The 15,817-nt window shown below is 45.6% G+C and overlaps 1 protein-coding gene across 9 annotated transcripts in view; it reads right to left on the reverse strand.

The window, feature by feature from the left end:
• Positions 1 to 15,817, reverse strand: part of FAT1 (FAT atypical cadherin 1) — a 142,430-nt gene that overhangs the window by 114,607 nt on the left and 12,006 nt on the right. For all 9 annotated transcript variants that reach the window (XR_012435285.1, XR_012435283.1, XR_012435284.1 and 6 more), the window contains exon 2: positions 7,054 to 10,336. Coding sequence is in view for 6 of the 9 variants with exons in the window: in XM_005556489.4 (XP_005556546.3) it covers positions 7,054 to 10,318 (3,265 nt within the window). In the remaining 3 variants the exon portion in view is untranslated. The remainder of the gene's footprint in view (positions 1 to 7,053; positions 10,337 to 15,817) is intronic.

Raw genomic sequence — 15,817 nt, forward strand, 5'->3', positions numbered from 1 at the left:
ATGGAATTCAAACTCCTATCCTCCTAACTGTGCTACATAGCAATATGTCATGCGGAGTAAAAATGCTGGAAGATTCTTACATTCACGACTCCTTCAGGACCAAGCTTCGAATCTAGGATTCAAGTCTGCAACCTGGCCTAACCCAGCTTAGCACAGAAACCCACTTAACGAGTCACTTTTGAACAGGCTCCCTTACAGCATCTGTAGGTCATTCTTGAAAGAGTGAGAGAAGGCCGGGCGCGGTGGCTCACGCCTGTAATCCCAGCACATTGGGAGGCCGAGGCAGCGGATCACGAGGTCAGGAGATGGAGACCATCCTGGCTAACATGGTGAAACCCCGTCTCTACTAAAAATACAAAAAATTAGCCGGGCGTGGTGGCGGCGCCTGTAGTCCCAGCTACTCAGGAGGCTGAGGCAGAAGAATGGTGTGAACCCGGGAGGTGGAGCTTGCAGTGAGCCGAGATCGCGCCACCGCACTCCAGCCTGGGGACAGAGCGAGACTCCGTCTCAAAAAAAAAAAAGAGTAAAAAAAAAAAGGAGTGAGAGTAGTAAAATGTGGTCTGGCACTTAGCATCCAAGAAGTCTTGGGCAAGTTACTTAACCTCTTGTACACATTTCGTCCTGTAACGTAGGGGTGACAGAGTCCACCTGGTGGTTGTGAGAATTAAATGGACTGGCACACACAGAATGCCGGGCACGGTACCCGGCTCTTGACACTGTTGTGGTTTTTACTACACGGATGTTCACCACCAGTGTCATTACCACGGACAGCGTGAGGACAAAGCGGGCCTGGGTGACATAAGCTGTTTCCACCCCACACCTCCGGGTCCTGGGCCCTGCACACTGCTGAGAATTACATCACAGCGCTGCACAGTGTCACTGCGTGCTACTCCACAGCACGGGAATTACATCACAGCGCTGCACAGCGTCACTGCGTGCTACTCCACAGCACGGGACGGCCCTGAATCACGGTGCCCGAGTTCCCCATCCCAGAGCCTTTCCAGACCAGACTTGTTCAGTCAGTAAAGCATCAACGTGTTAAATATACAAATAACTAAAGAAAAGCTGAGTCCCTGTTTTGTTTAGTAAGAAAGTGGAACTTCCTTAGGATTTCGACTAGATCCTATTTTCACCTTTAACATCTTCCTGCTTCAAAGAAGGACCCTTCCCCTGGTAGAAATTATCACCATGCCCTGCTTGACTCAGAATCACAGACACACAAAAGATTTGTATCCCAGAACACAGCAACAGCACACTGTGGTAACATCATTTCTGCCAAAACGCAACTTCCAGTCTCCCTGTGGCTGGGAAATCAGTTTCTTTTCTCTTAAGCTTTGCTCGGAGGGGAACAAAAAGAGCGAAGAGGACAGCAGCTGCGGCCACTTCAGGGAGGAGCCGGCAACACAAAAGCCCTTTCACCAGCACATTTTTTAACTCCCTGCCGGGCCTCCCACCAGTCTCTAATCAAGTTCCTGCTGCCAGGAATTCTAGCCCCAGCTCCCACAGTGGCATCGGGTCCCACCACAGCAGGCCAGGCTACCAGCAGCCGCCCAGCTCCCAGCCACCTGCAGACCCTTTAGTAAGGATCGAGGCCCAGCAGCCTCCTCCACATTCCATCTCCTGTCACAGGAGGACACGCAGCAGGAGCAGGGTTCCTAGGATGTGTGTCAAATATCCTACTTTATATTAGGAAAAGGGCTTCTAACTTGAATGAATAATAAATAGCTGAAATATCCAGAGTTCTGCAGAACCAGAAAGAAGCTCCAGAAACATTTTCCCTGACGGAGGTCAACAATCAGGTAAGCCTGGGCCGGAATTCCCTTACGTTTCCACTGTAGAAATACACTCGCCTTGTGTGCACCTAACTGGGGAAGCCAGGAGCCGACCTCCACACAGGTGACACAGGGACGAGGCCAGGAGCCGACCTCCACACAGGTGACACACGGACGAGGCCGGGAGCCGACCTCCACACAGGTGACACAGAGACGAGGCCGGGAGCCGACCTCCACACAGGTGACACAGGGACGAGGCCGGGAGCCGACCTCCACACAGGTGACACAGAGACGAGGCCGGGAGCCGACCTCCACACAGGTGACACAGGGACGAGGCCAGGTGCCGACCTCCAAACAGGTGACACAGGGACGAGGCCGGGAGCCGACCTCCACACAGGTGACACAGGGACGAGGCCGGGAGCCAACCTCCACACAGGTGACACAGGGACGAGGCCGGGAGCCGACCTCCACACAGGTGACACAGGGACGAGGCCAGGTGCCGACCTCCCAACAAACGACACAGGGATGAGGCCAGGAGCCGACCTCCAAACAGGTGACACAGGGACGAGGCCGGGAGCCGACCTCCACACAGGTGACACAGGGATGAGGCCAGGAGCCGACCTCCAAACAGGTGACACAGAGACGAGGCCAGGAGCCGACCTCCACGCAGGTGACACAGGGACGAGGCCGGGAGCCGACCTCCACGCAGGTGACACAGGGACGAGGCCGGGAGCCGACCTCCACGCAGGTGACACAGGGACGAGGCCGGGAGCCGACCTCCACGCAGGTGACACAGGGACGAGGCCGGGAGCCGACCTCCACGCAGGTGACACAGGGACGAGGCCGGGAGCCAACCTCCACGCAGGTGACACAGGGATGGTGCTCCAACACCCTCCATCATGTGTATGCAGTCATTTTCTCTTAAGAAAAATGTCCTCGTTTCCCCTCCCGTATTTCATGAATGCTGACTTATCCTGTGCCAACGGCTACACTTCCATATTAACTCATTCCCAGTCTTTTCATCAAAATGTAAATTTCAATCCTGAAACCAGGACCGGGATGCTAAAAGTAACACAGCAGTAATATGTTTAGAAATCTGCTCTTATCTTAATGAAAAACATGGTCTTCCCACATAAGTAGAGTCAGAAGGGGACACACTCGTCCTGGCTGCTTTGTACACTAACAGCCAAAAACAGAACCAAACTACTCTAGACTGAAGGTCAAATTCATTCCAGGGCATCCTGCACGCAATACACACATCAGGGAACAGACCTCAGCTCAACACTGCTCCAACACCAACTTCTATTTGCAATTTCTACAAAATCTTCTGGCCAGGCATTTTTCTAGACATTACCTTAGTTTTAAAAATTAACAAAAAGCTGCAGCATTTTACTGGTGCTCAAGCAATAATTAACTTAGTAAGTACCCATCAGTTAAGAACACTTAGCCGAATTTATTCCACACACTCACAGGAGCGATGCTCCAGATTCTGTTCTGCTTACATTACAGGAAAACCTGTTGAAGCTTACAACAAAGCAACAGAGAATGGATCTGAAGTAGAAGAGGGGGTTGGATGCTGAGAAGCACGCCGGGCAAACCAGTCCCTGAATGTGAGATTCCACGGGCTTCCAAGATCTTTACTCCACTAAACATCTTCGTTAAATCTACTCTATAATCCTCACTGCAGGCCTTACGGACAGCAATCTGAGGTGGCGAATCTTAATTAGAGCTCTGGAGACCGGCTCTCTAACAAGACCGACTTTCCAAATAATTTTTCACATGGCACTCTCCCCCTCCAAACCACACATGGAAGGGCAGTCACGTGGCATGGATCTGTCAGAACAGTTCACCAACGTCCAGAGGCCTCTCCAGGAAGGGCAGATGACACTGCAAGCCCTGCGGGAGTCTGCGCCCGCCATCCCCACTCTGCCATTATGCCTTCTCTCGCTGCAAAGCCATTTGCAAAACATGTACAAAACACAGAGCTAACAGGACGGTCCGTTTGGTAACAGATTTCTAGGTAGTCCATAGAATTTCTACTTCTACAAAAACAGAAAACTACCTTTCAGAAGAGGTTTCCAATTTAAGCGGATTTAAAGAGAAGAAAAGGAAAGATGTTAAAATAGAACTTCATTCAGCTTGCTGGATAGGTTCTCTGTTCTGTGAGAAGCACATAAATGATACACGTATTTGACCAGGTTGAAATAGGTAAAACATGACAAAAATTTGGTTATAATTCTCAACCAACACTAGTAGCTTTAAGTTAAGACAAAGGCAAGAAGCGAACAGTTACGTGGACAGGTTGTTGGTTCCCAGAGCCACAGCACTCCTGCACAGGCTCATATTAATTGGCGCAATATTAAATGCACCAACTAGGCAAAGCGAGACCCTGGCGGAAACGGGCGATGGGCAGCATGTGAAGTTCCAGCAAGCACCAACCTGGCCTGGGCCGGGCACACGCCCGCGCACACCGAGCTGTAGTGCCGTCTCTGGCGGCCCCCACAGTGGGTCCTCAACCGCCCCTCCACTTCTTCACCTGACATGCATCTTTCCACACTTCCGTCATGCCCTAGAAATTAGTTAAGACACACTCCAAGTGAATAATGAGCATGCCTAATTTTAGCCAACAAAATATACTGATTTTTCCTAAAGGAGTTTCTACACTGTGATACCAATTGTCCTGCCAGGAATCCCTGATGAAATAACTTGGACTGATAATTCTTCTGCCAAAAAATGTATCTTGTAACGAATACAAGGTCCAATGTGTAAATATTATTCTAACACTTTTATTCATTTCCAAAAGCATATAAACATAAGTCTACTGTACACTAATTTTCTCTGTAAAGCAAGGACCAAAGAATAAATGACCTGCAAATTTCCAGCTTCTCTCTCGCCTTTAAATCTCAGTATTTACACAAATGTGTAACAGTTTCTTATATACTTACCAACCCCACTGCCATAATCCCAACACCTGCCCGCCCTCCCACTAAATTACTACTGGAAAAGTCTGGCACTGCCCTTTCTGGAAAATGCCATAAATCTATTTTGGGACACCACCTCGTTTGGCTGGTGGTTTCCTTATTTTTTTTTTCTCGGTAGTAAAAATATCCCAATGTCTTAAATGTATAGGTGAAAAACACTAGCTTCCAAATGATTCCTTAAAAAGCAACAATAAAAATACTCCTCATTTGAAAGAAAAAACCCAAAAGCCAGTGTTCATCTAAAGTCATGAGGAGAATTTAAATTAAGGTTTTGGTTCCATTTTCTGTCTCAACTTTAACTTTTAACAGTTCTTTATAGGCTTTTGAAACCTACTTTGGAGAAGAAAAAAAAGTAGAAACAACTGTTCTTCAAAAATTTTACAAAAACAGTTTGATTTAGCATCAGTTATTAAATTTGGGGTATTTTCCTATGTTGAAACTGTATCTGAAAATTCTAACTTATATTTGACAGATAAAATGATAAAAAAGACATTTTACTCTTCAGAGGATTATCAAATGCTGTTGATTATGCTATTTTCTCTTGAAATAAACTAATTATGGGTATTTTAGATAGTGATATATATAGTCTGTAGACAATACATAGGCCATATGCTAGTGGCATATAACCAATAGAAAAAGAATTCCTTGCATTAATAGAAGCACAAAAATATATTACAACTTCCAAAATAACTTTTTTTTTTTTTTGAGACAGAGTCTGGCTCTGATGCCCAGGCTGAAGTGCAGTGGCACAATCACAGTTCACTCCAGCCTCGACCTCCTGGACTCAAGTCATCCTCCCACCTCAGCCTCCCAAGTAGCTGGGACTAAAGGTGTACCACCAGCCCAGCTTTTTTGTTTTTTTTCTTTTGGTATAAATGAGGTTTTGCTGTTACCCAGGCTGGTCTTGAACTCCTGGCCTCAGGCAGTCCTCCCACCTGCGCTTCCCAAAGTGCTGTGATTACAGGCGTGAGCCATCGCACCCAGCCCAAAATAATGGATTTCTAAACAGTAGCTACATTTTTCATGTGCTACACACCTATTACATGTGGGCATGGATCCCAGGGTGGGTGTTGATTGAAGACTTTTTTGGGTTTTTTTGTGTGTGGTATTACTGAATATATAAAGTTTAAAGGTAATTTTTAAAAGGTCCCTTTTAAAACGCACAGATTTATAAAGTATACATGGATGAGATTAGTAAACAAATTGAGCCCCCCACCTATTGCTGATGAGTGCTTTGATCACCCCTTTTCTATTTCCACTATCATTCTCAGAGGGCAGGACATGAAAAGCCAACACACGCATTCATTTACTCATGTAGTCTTTTAACACTGATTGAACAGCTTTTATGTGCCAGGTGCTTTTTGCTAGGTGCTAAAGATAGACGATGCAGGGGCTAAAAGCCTGCCCTGAAAGGCTCACACTCCATCAGGACATATTGACACATAACTAAACAATATCTGTGTAGCAAGACCGAGGTATGTACAAAGTGCAGCACAGGCACTTCCTAGCTTGAACTGCTGCCTTGGAGGTCCTGGTTTCAGAATTACAACAAAGCACTGCTACCATGAATAAACCTACCACACGCCAGGAGTTTTCCCGAGTTATTTCACTCTACCCTCACTTAAACCTTCTAGTAATTCTAAGTGTCCCCATATAGGAGAGGAAAAAGTTAGTTCTAAGAAGTAATTTGCTTGGCCAAGATCACCAATTATCAACTAGAAGAGCCAGGATTCCAAGCCAGGTCTTTTCAGTTCAACACGCCACTATCCTGCCTCTGCCTCTCAACCAAAATCTAGACGAGGTACTAAGTGAAGACCACGTTAGAGAAGTTTTGGCACATAATCTCTGCATGCACTGGATAACTCTGCAGGTGCACAGCAACCTCTGAACGGCATGCCAGATGATAGTAACAGTTTTTCTAAGTATGAGCCTGCAAATACACTGACTGAAAAACATTGGAAAGGCTTCTCAAAGTTAGAAAAAAACCATAATGATGCTTTTGACAATAGAGTACAAATTTGGAGATCAGTATCAGTGGGAACAATTTCAACATATTCCTGGTCTTTTACTCACTTTACGCCACTTAAATCATTCAGGCCCTTTTGTTTCCATCTTCATGGCTTACGACGAATAAACACACCTACATACAGCGGCCGGGCCAAAACAATATTCACATGCACATCTACACCGAGCCCAAAGAGCAACCGGGAATTGTGAAGAAGCTGTCACAGGGCAGATGGTTAAAGAAAAAAAAAAACATGGAAGAGGGTATCAAATGAAAGCAATGAAAACATATTTACCTGTCTCTTCACCTATTTTGAAAACGCCAACGCCAGAACCATCTCTAATGGAGTATCGGATCTCCCCATCTCTTCCGGCGTCCTCATCATGAGCCGACACTGTCATTACCAACGAACCAACAGGCGCGTCTTCCTTCACCGCCCCCCTTTCCACAAAGCTGGAAAACACCGGTGGGTGCAAGTTCTCATTCACATCAACCACCTCAACTTCAACATAGCAAGTAGAAGACAGAGAAACGGGCTTCCCCTTGTCTTTGGCCCTCACAGTGAGATTATACACTTGCTTCTTCTCAAAATCCAACTGCTGGACGATTCTAACTGCTCCACTGAGTTTATCCACATCAAAGTTTCCTTCTCCGTGGTCCATAAGGCTGTATCTCACTTGACCAGACTGACCTAAATCAGGATCGTGGGCTTCTAACCACATGATGACGGTTCCTTCTGGAAGATCCTCTCGGACTTTCACACGATAATTAGGGGGAATAAATTTAGGGGGGTTGTCATTAACATCTTCTAGTGATACTTTCAAAACGACCGTGGAGAACAGCTGGGGCTCTTCTCTGGCTTGGTCCCTGGCTTCAATCTTTAAGTAGTGCTCATGCTGCAGTTCTCGATCCAGAGGGTGCGTGATTTTAACAACACCAGTCGCGCTGTCAATTGAAAACTTATCTGTGTCTGTAAGAATTGAGTACGTCACGTGGCCATTGGGCCCTAGGTCTTTATCTGTGGCTTCAACCTGGATGATCTCACTATGTACCTCCTTGTCTTCACTCACTTCCACAAAATAGCTCTCCTGTAAAAACTCAGGTGGATTATCATTGGCATCGACAACCACAACGTCTAGAAGACGCCACGCAGCCTTCTGGGGTATCCCAAGGTCATAGACGGTAATATTCAGGGTGTACTTGTCCGTTGTTTCACGGTCAAGAGGAGATAAAATTTTCAGCATTCCTGTTTCCATGTCAATCATGAAGCAACTATCCTCATTTCCTCCAGAAATAGCATAGACCAGTTTTCCATTGAAGCCAGTGTCAAGGTCAGTGGAATTCATGAAAATTACACTGGAACCCACAGGCTGGTTTTCCTTTACTTGAATACCAGTCGGAAGAGTGCTTCTAAACTGTGGTATGTGAGCGTTGACAGAGTGAGAATCAAAGAAAATATCCTCCACATCTCCCTGGTTGTGTAATTTATTTGCCTGCAGGAGTTTCTCTGCCAGCATTTTGGCAACACCAGTCTCTTCACAGTGCAAGTTTACCAGCTTGCGACTGGCAGCCACTGTGATGTTGATATATAACGGCGTGGCAAAATTTTCTCCATCTGTAGCTGTGATTCTCAGACTGTGAAAAGACACCTTTGCACCTAAGCCATCCATTAGCGATTGCTTCAATGACAATACCCCAGAGTGGGGGTTTAAACTAAACAAATCCAGTTCATTTCCAGCTTCAATCTGATACTGTACCAGCTGAAGTTCATCTGCATCAATAGCAGAAACAGTAGTTATTTGCTCTCCCACGCCTAGATCTCGGGGAATTGTCCCTTCACAATTTATTTTCTCAAACAAAGGTGTGTTGTCATTCAAGTTATTGAGAGTGATTGTAGCAAGGACTTCGGCCTCCCGGCGGTACGGCAAGCCCCAGTCTGATGCACGAATCCTCAGAGTATAAACCCGAGGCATCAGTTCGTAGTCCAGGTTTTCTGACGTACTCACAGCACCAGTGAAATGGTCAATCACAAACGGCACATGATTTAAATTTGTGATACTGTATGTCACGTATCCATTCTCACCCTCGTCAGGGTCTACGGCACTCAGGCTCATGACAGTAGTACCGATGGGCACATTCTCATCAAAAGCAGCTTTGTATGCTGTCTGGGTAAATTCAGGGGGATTGCTATTTGCACCTAAGACTTTCACCAAGACCTTGGTGGAGGCTTTTCTGTCACTTGTTGTTACTTCGAGTTCAAAATGGGCTGCCTGCTGTTTTTTAACTGGTTCTAAAATAGAAATGAGGCCAGTGTTGTAATTTAAACTGAATTTAGCTTTTCCGGGTGTACTTTTAAAAACATACCTCAAATGGGAATAACCAGGAATGGCCTTTACCATGACCACAGGAGTGTTAGGAGGAGCAAATTCACTTATTTCTGCTCTGTAAACATCCTTTTCAAACTTGACTGGCCCGGCTTTGAACTGTGGAGAAGTCACGTGAATTACTTTAACAGAAGAGAACTGGGGCGGAGTTCCTTTATCTTTAGCCTGTAGTGTGAGATTGTAGCCGAAAGGATGACTGTCCCAATCAACGCCACTGATGGCTTTGACTTTATATTCCTTACTCCCTGGAAAGGACCTCACGGTTCTGAACTGCTGGAGAAGGTCGCCTGCCACGATGCTTAAAGACGCTATTTCACCATTGGCCCCCTGATCACAGTCATCCACTGTCACGATGGCGTATGTTGGGTCCCTGTCCAGCTCTGACGGTGACAACGTCACTGCTGTGATCACGGGAGCACATTCGTTGGCCTGTTCGATGTGCACCGTCAGCCTGGCCATGCTGCTGATGCCACTGCTCCCATACAATTTCATTCCACGGTCCACAGCGAGGATTTCCATCTCATACAGCTTGGTCTCTAGGTAATCAAGTCTACCAGTTAACACTATCACACCACTGGTTGGGTGAATAGCAAACATATCTGTTCGATCTTTAAAGCTGTAGTAAAATTCCCCATTGGTTCCTATGTCTGCGTCTGTGGCGCTGACTCTTGCAATACTGGTCCTTATGGCTGTGTTTTCAGGTAAAGAAACGCTGTATGAGGTGGGTGAGAATAACGGTCTCAAGTCATTTGTATCCAGCACCTGCACCCTGACCTTTGTTCGCGCCTCCATATTAGTATTTTTTTCAACTGCTTTCACTATCAATGTGTAGTGGTCTTTCACTTCTCTATTAAGAATAGCTGTATTTCCTCCTTTGGTCCTTATTCTTAGAAAGCAAAAGTCTCCGAGAACGTACTCTTCAGCTTTGAACAGGTTTTCACTGTCTCCGGAGACAATTTTGTACCTTACTTCCCACGATGGATGTGTCATGTAAATACCCATCTTGACAGGATGCCCCACGTAAGTCTTAGCTGCAGAGTTCTCATGCACCGTGACATTGTACTGGAGATGTGTAAACTGTAGAGGAGTCTGTTCAAGTCTTTGGCTGCCATCACTGTCTCCAAAATGTTGGAGGAGGAGGAGGAGGAGCAGAAGCAAGGCCGAATGTCTCCCCATTGCTTAACTCTCAGGAATCTGAAACAGAAGAAATCAGAATCGTTACCGTGGGGAATAAAACAAGCAAAAGTGTGTAATTGTTTTAAAACTCTCATTTAAACAAATATTTTCCATACACATGGAATATAAATAAATGCAACAGTTTGGGCTTTTTTTCATGTTTTCCAATATAAGTATCAACATTCTTATAACATGTGTAGAATTACTAAACTTAACAAAAACTTCCTCTTCATTTTTGAATGACAAGGTCCTATCTTTCATATTTAAACAACTCAAAAATCTTCATGAGTATCAAATGAAGGACTACTAACTGTAACAATCAAGTTATATTTTTATATTTAAAGGGTTAAGGCAAATATAAGCAACCATTAAAAAGTAATGAACATTGTTTACATTTACTTACATACAACGAATTAAATGATCAAAAGCTGGCAAACTTAATGCCCCTACAGTATTGTGAGAATGCAAAGCTTCTGACAACTAATTCAGAAAAAACAAAAGCCAGCAGTGCTTTTACATGGTGCCCCATAACAACAGCTTGTAATCTCCTTTCAAAATTTATCCTGAAATTATGTTATTTCTGTATAAGAATGGTTAAGTTCACTCCCTACATAATGTAAGGGTTTACTGTCTCATTCAGCTCTGTATAACTACTTAAAGGTATTAAAACAATTATATCATCAAGTCTGATACTTAACACCAACATAAGCCCCAAAGAAAGGCAATTTACAAAAGAAAAACCAGAATTCAGCAGTTTGATGTCAAGCAGCACTTTTCCTCTCTAAGTCAATGAAGCAAATCTTACCAACTATATCAATGTTTTATCACCACTGCTGTCAACATCCAGTTGTTCACCGAATGCCTCCTATCTTCAGGGCACCGAACAACCTGTCTCCCCAGGCCCCTCCATGAGAAGATGACACACACACATAAAAGCTAAATCTTCTAAGCTAACACACATAAAGGGTCAAATCGATGTATTAATACATGGTGGCAGACCCTGCAGGGGAGTCCCTGGGTGACTGGGGGAGGAAAGAGGGAAACTGAAGAAATGAAGAAAACGTTGCCTTTAACAAATGGCAAATGGGAAGGTGGGCGAAGTCCACTGGGCTGAGGTCTGGCCAGGGAAGCAGGACAGTTATTTTCAGATCAACTGTTCCCCTTTGCCAACAAATTCATCTTGTAAATCAATGCAGCTTCGCTAAACGCCCCAGCACGGCTGGTAGAGGACAGCACTGTGATCTTGCAAAGTTACTCTCAAATTAATATTCACAAAATGTGAATGCCACCAGAGGTAAACGAATAGCAAACTGGAGGGTGGGTTTGACAGCCCAGTTGAAATTGGTACAACAACATTTATAGTGTCTTAACTTAGCTACTGCCAACTCTGCCCCGTAAGTCCTTGTCTTAGGGGGAAGAAAAGACCTGATGTGCTTAAAGCAATTAAAGCTTAATTGATATTGAATCACGTTCAAGTTGGTCACCCTAACTTGTTCTTTCGCTATGATGCCTTCTCCTCTCCAGATAAAGTCAGAAATTAGACAGATTTTTGGCTTCCAGGAGAACAGTTATCATTTAAACAAAATAAGAAAACAATTTTTTCCCAAAACTATCTCTTTAAGTATCTCCATTTAGTCAACAGTTCTAATACTTGGGGAAATCTGAATATTATAAAATAATCTTGTAATTTTATCAAAACAAATGAAAAGTTCAATTCAACCTACAGGTATGGAGGACCTTCTTAGACAGAACCTTGTATGGTGTTAAAGAATAAAAGACAAAGATCCTAATCCCGAGGGATTTACAAACTAGAAATAAAAATACATATAAAGAGACCGGGCGCGGTGGCTCACACCTGTAATCCCAGCACTTTGGGAGGCCGAGGCAGGCGCATCCCTTGAGCTTAGGAAGTTCAAGATCAGCCTGGCCAACATGGTGAAACCCTGTCTCTACTAAAAATACAAAAATTAGCAGGATGTGGTGGTGCACGCCTGTAATCTCAGCCACTCCAGAGGCCGAGGCAACCGAATCACTCGAACCCAGGAGGCAGAGGCTGCAGTGAGCCAAGATCGCGCCATTGCACTCCAGGCTGGGCAACAGAGCTAAACTCTGTCTCAAAAACAAAAAAACAAAACCAAAACACTTGGATGATGTTTAGCAAGCAGTGTCTTTTGTTTCAGGAGACACATTATATTTTAGGAGATATTTTTACCATCATCCACTGTACAACAAAGTATTATACTAGGATTCTATTGCAAGTACTTGAAGTATTTTTGCTTAATTCCACATACAAAGTTATCATGCAGCCATTAAAAAGGTAAGATAGCACTCTGTATGTGGACATATGTCTAGCTATATTAACTGGAAAAACTAAGCTGATCCTATGTATGTTTGTTTAAAAAAGAGGAGAAGGGGGCGCAGATAAAACGTACCCACGGATACAGTTTAAAATGGACAGAAAAGTCGAGGCAGACAAGCAGCTGTTCACAGCGGTAACTTCTAGAGAACCGGCAGAGAAACAGGCAGCTGAGGAAGTGATTACAGCGGCATTTGTCTCTCCCATGGACTTTTTAGCACGAGTATGTGTTATCTTTACCATCCATTCACCCCTTCCATTAATTATTTAATTCCTTTTACACAGGTTTAATGAGCGCATACTAGGCCTCAGGTGAGCTCTAGATGCTGGGGATTCAAACGTGAACCAAATTTCCAACAAGTCCTGACGGAACACACATTTCCTGGCCAGAGACAGACAGACAGACAAGTAAACAGAGTATATCCGATGCCCATAAGTAAGTGCTAAGGAGAAAACTAAAGCAGGGCAAAGAAAAACCACGGTCCGGAACCTGAAGGAAAAGAGGGAACCCTAAATCCAAAGGGCCAGGGCTTACGCTAGTGACATGCTGGGCAACTCTTAGATTCTTTGGAGCAATGGAGAGTGTTCAATATTATTCCCAGTCCCCACCAGTTAGAAGCCTGTGGCATCTCCCTCATCACCCAGCTGTGATGACTAAAAATACCTCTATCTCAAGACATTGTCAAACATCCTCCAGGGCAGAAAGTCACACCAGCAGAGAAGCACTAGATGAAGGAAGCAAGAAAGGGACCACGCAGCTGGGGCACAGCGACTGAAGGACAGCAGTAAGGCCGGGGCACATGCTGGGAGAGAACCTATCATGAAAGGGGGCTTTTTTTTTTTTTTTTAAATAAACCTTATTTTAGAATGCTTTCAGATTTACAGAAAAGTTGCAAAGAGAGCTTCCCCTACTGTTGACATCTCGCATGAGTACATTATACTACATACAACTAATGAACCAGTACCAATACATCATCATTAACTGCAGTCCGTACTTCACTCAGATTTGCTCAGATTTCACCCAAGACCTTCTCTCCATCCCAGAATCCCTTCCAAGACTCCACCTTACATTTAGCTGTCATGTCTCCTAAGGCTCCTCTGGAAGGTACGTTTCTCAGATTTTCCTTGCTTTTAATGATCTGGACAGTTTCGACAAGTACTAGTCAGGTATTTTGTAGGATGTCCCTCAACTGGAATCTGATGTTTTGCTCATTCGACTGGGGTTAGGTTTTGGGGAGGAAAGCCACAGACGTAGATTGCCATTTCCATCACACCGTAGCAAGGGGTAAAATCAACCCGATGTGTCAGTGTTGATGCTGCCCCCGACCACGTGACTGAGGTAGCGTCCGCCAGGTTCTTCAGTCAGGTTACTTTCACCCCTTCCTGTACTGTATGATTTGTAAGGTCACCACACGCAGCCCACGCTTAAGAGGTGGAGAGTTTTGCTACCCGAAATATGTAGAATTCTTCTATGAAACTGATTTGTCTATCTTCCCCTATTTATTTATTCAATTTTTTTTTCTTTTTCAGGGTCTGGCTCTCTCACCCAGGCTGGGGCGCAGTGGCACGATCTCGGCTCACTGAAGCCTTGAGCTTGTTGGGCCCAGTCTCAGTCTCCTGAGCAGCTGGGACTATACAGGTGTGCCTGTAGATTTAGACTGACAGAATTTTAGATACTCAGGGACTACCACCAAGCATGGTATTTTTTGTAGAGACCGGGTTTCACCATGTTGGCTGGTCTCAAACACCCAGGCTCAAGCGATTTGCCCGACTCAGCCTCCCGAACTGCTAGGATTACAGATGTGAGCCACTGCACCCAGCCTGAATCTTTTTTTTTTTCTTAAGATCAGTATGGGCCGAGCGCGGTGGCTCACGCCTGTAATCCCAGCACTTCAGGAGGCCAAGACAGGCAGATGACGAGGTCAGGAGATCAAGACCATCCTGGCTAACACAGTGAAACCCCGTCTCTACTAAAAATACAAAAAATTAGCTGGGCATGGTGGCAGGCGCCTATAGTCCCACTTACTTGGGAAGCTGAGGCAGGAGAACAGTGTGAACCCGGGAGGCACAGCTTGCAGTGAGCCGAGATCGCACCACTGCACTGAAGCCTGGGCCACAGAGCGAGACTCCGTCTCGATAAACAAAGATCAGTATGGACTCATGGATAAAGGACGATTTTCAGGACTTTAGAGTTTAGTATAAACAAAGTGAGAAGCCCCCCGGATGATTCTGAACAGAGGAGTGCCATGGTCTAAGCAAAACGGAAAAGCCTGCGAGGCAGCCAGCAGAAGCTGGAGGGCGACCGGAGCAGTCGGAGGCTGCGGCAACAACACAGGCAGAGGGCTTGCGGGTCAGGGCACAACGGGGGCAGGGGCAGACTCTGAATCTATTTCGGGGTTTCCTGATGCACTGGAATGGAGAGAGGAAGGGAAAGGAGGAGTCAGCAGTACCACAGAGGATGCCAAAGTGCTGAGCGTAGAGAACAAGTGGGCCAGGAAGCAAGAGGGAGACAGGAGGAGCAGAACCCTTGGGGAACAGATTGGGGGGTCAGTTTTGGACAGGGTAAGATGGGAACGGCCACTGGCTATCCAAGTAAAGAATGTGAGTGGGCCGGGCGCGGTAGCTCACGCTTACAATCCCAGCACTTTAGGAGGCCCAGGCAGGCAGATCACGAGGTCAGGAGATCGAGACCATCCTGGCTAACACAGCGAAACCCCGTTTCTACGAAAAACACAAAAAATTAGCCGGGTGACGTGGCAGCGCCTGTAGTCCCAGCTCCTCGGGAGGCTGAGGCAGGAGAACGGCGGGAACCCGGGAGGCAGAGCTTGCACTGAGCCGAGATGGTGCCACTGCACTCCAGCCTGGGGACAGAGCAAGACTCCGTCTCAAAAATAAAAAATTAAAATAAAAAGACTGTGAGTGGGCAGCAGATAAGTGGGAGACTCCAGTCTGCAGACAGAAATTTGAGAGTTGTCAGAATATGAAAGATGGTATTTAAAACCACAGAACTGAATGACGTCACCAAGGAAGAGAGCAGGCGGAAGAAAAAAATCCAAGAGCAGAGCCCCAAGATTCGAAGGGCCCAAGTGGGAGGCCCAAGGGGAGACGGTGGCCACTGAGGAAGCAAAGGGAACCACAACACA

This window comes from Macaca fascicularis, chromosome 5 (assembly GCF_037993035.2).
Source record: "Macaca fascicularis isolate 582-1 chromosome 5, T2T-MFA8v1.1".
NCBI lineage: Eukaryota > Metazoa > Chordata > Mammalia > Primates > Cercopithecidae > Macaca > Macaca fascicularis.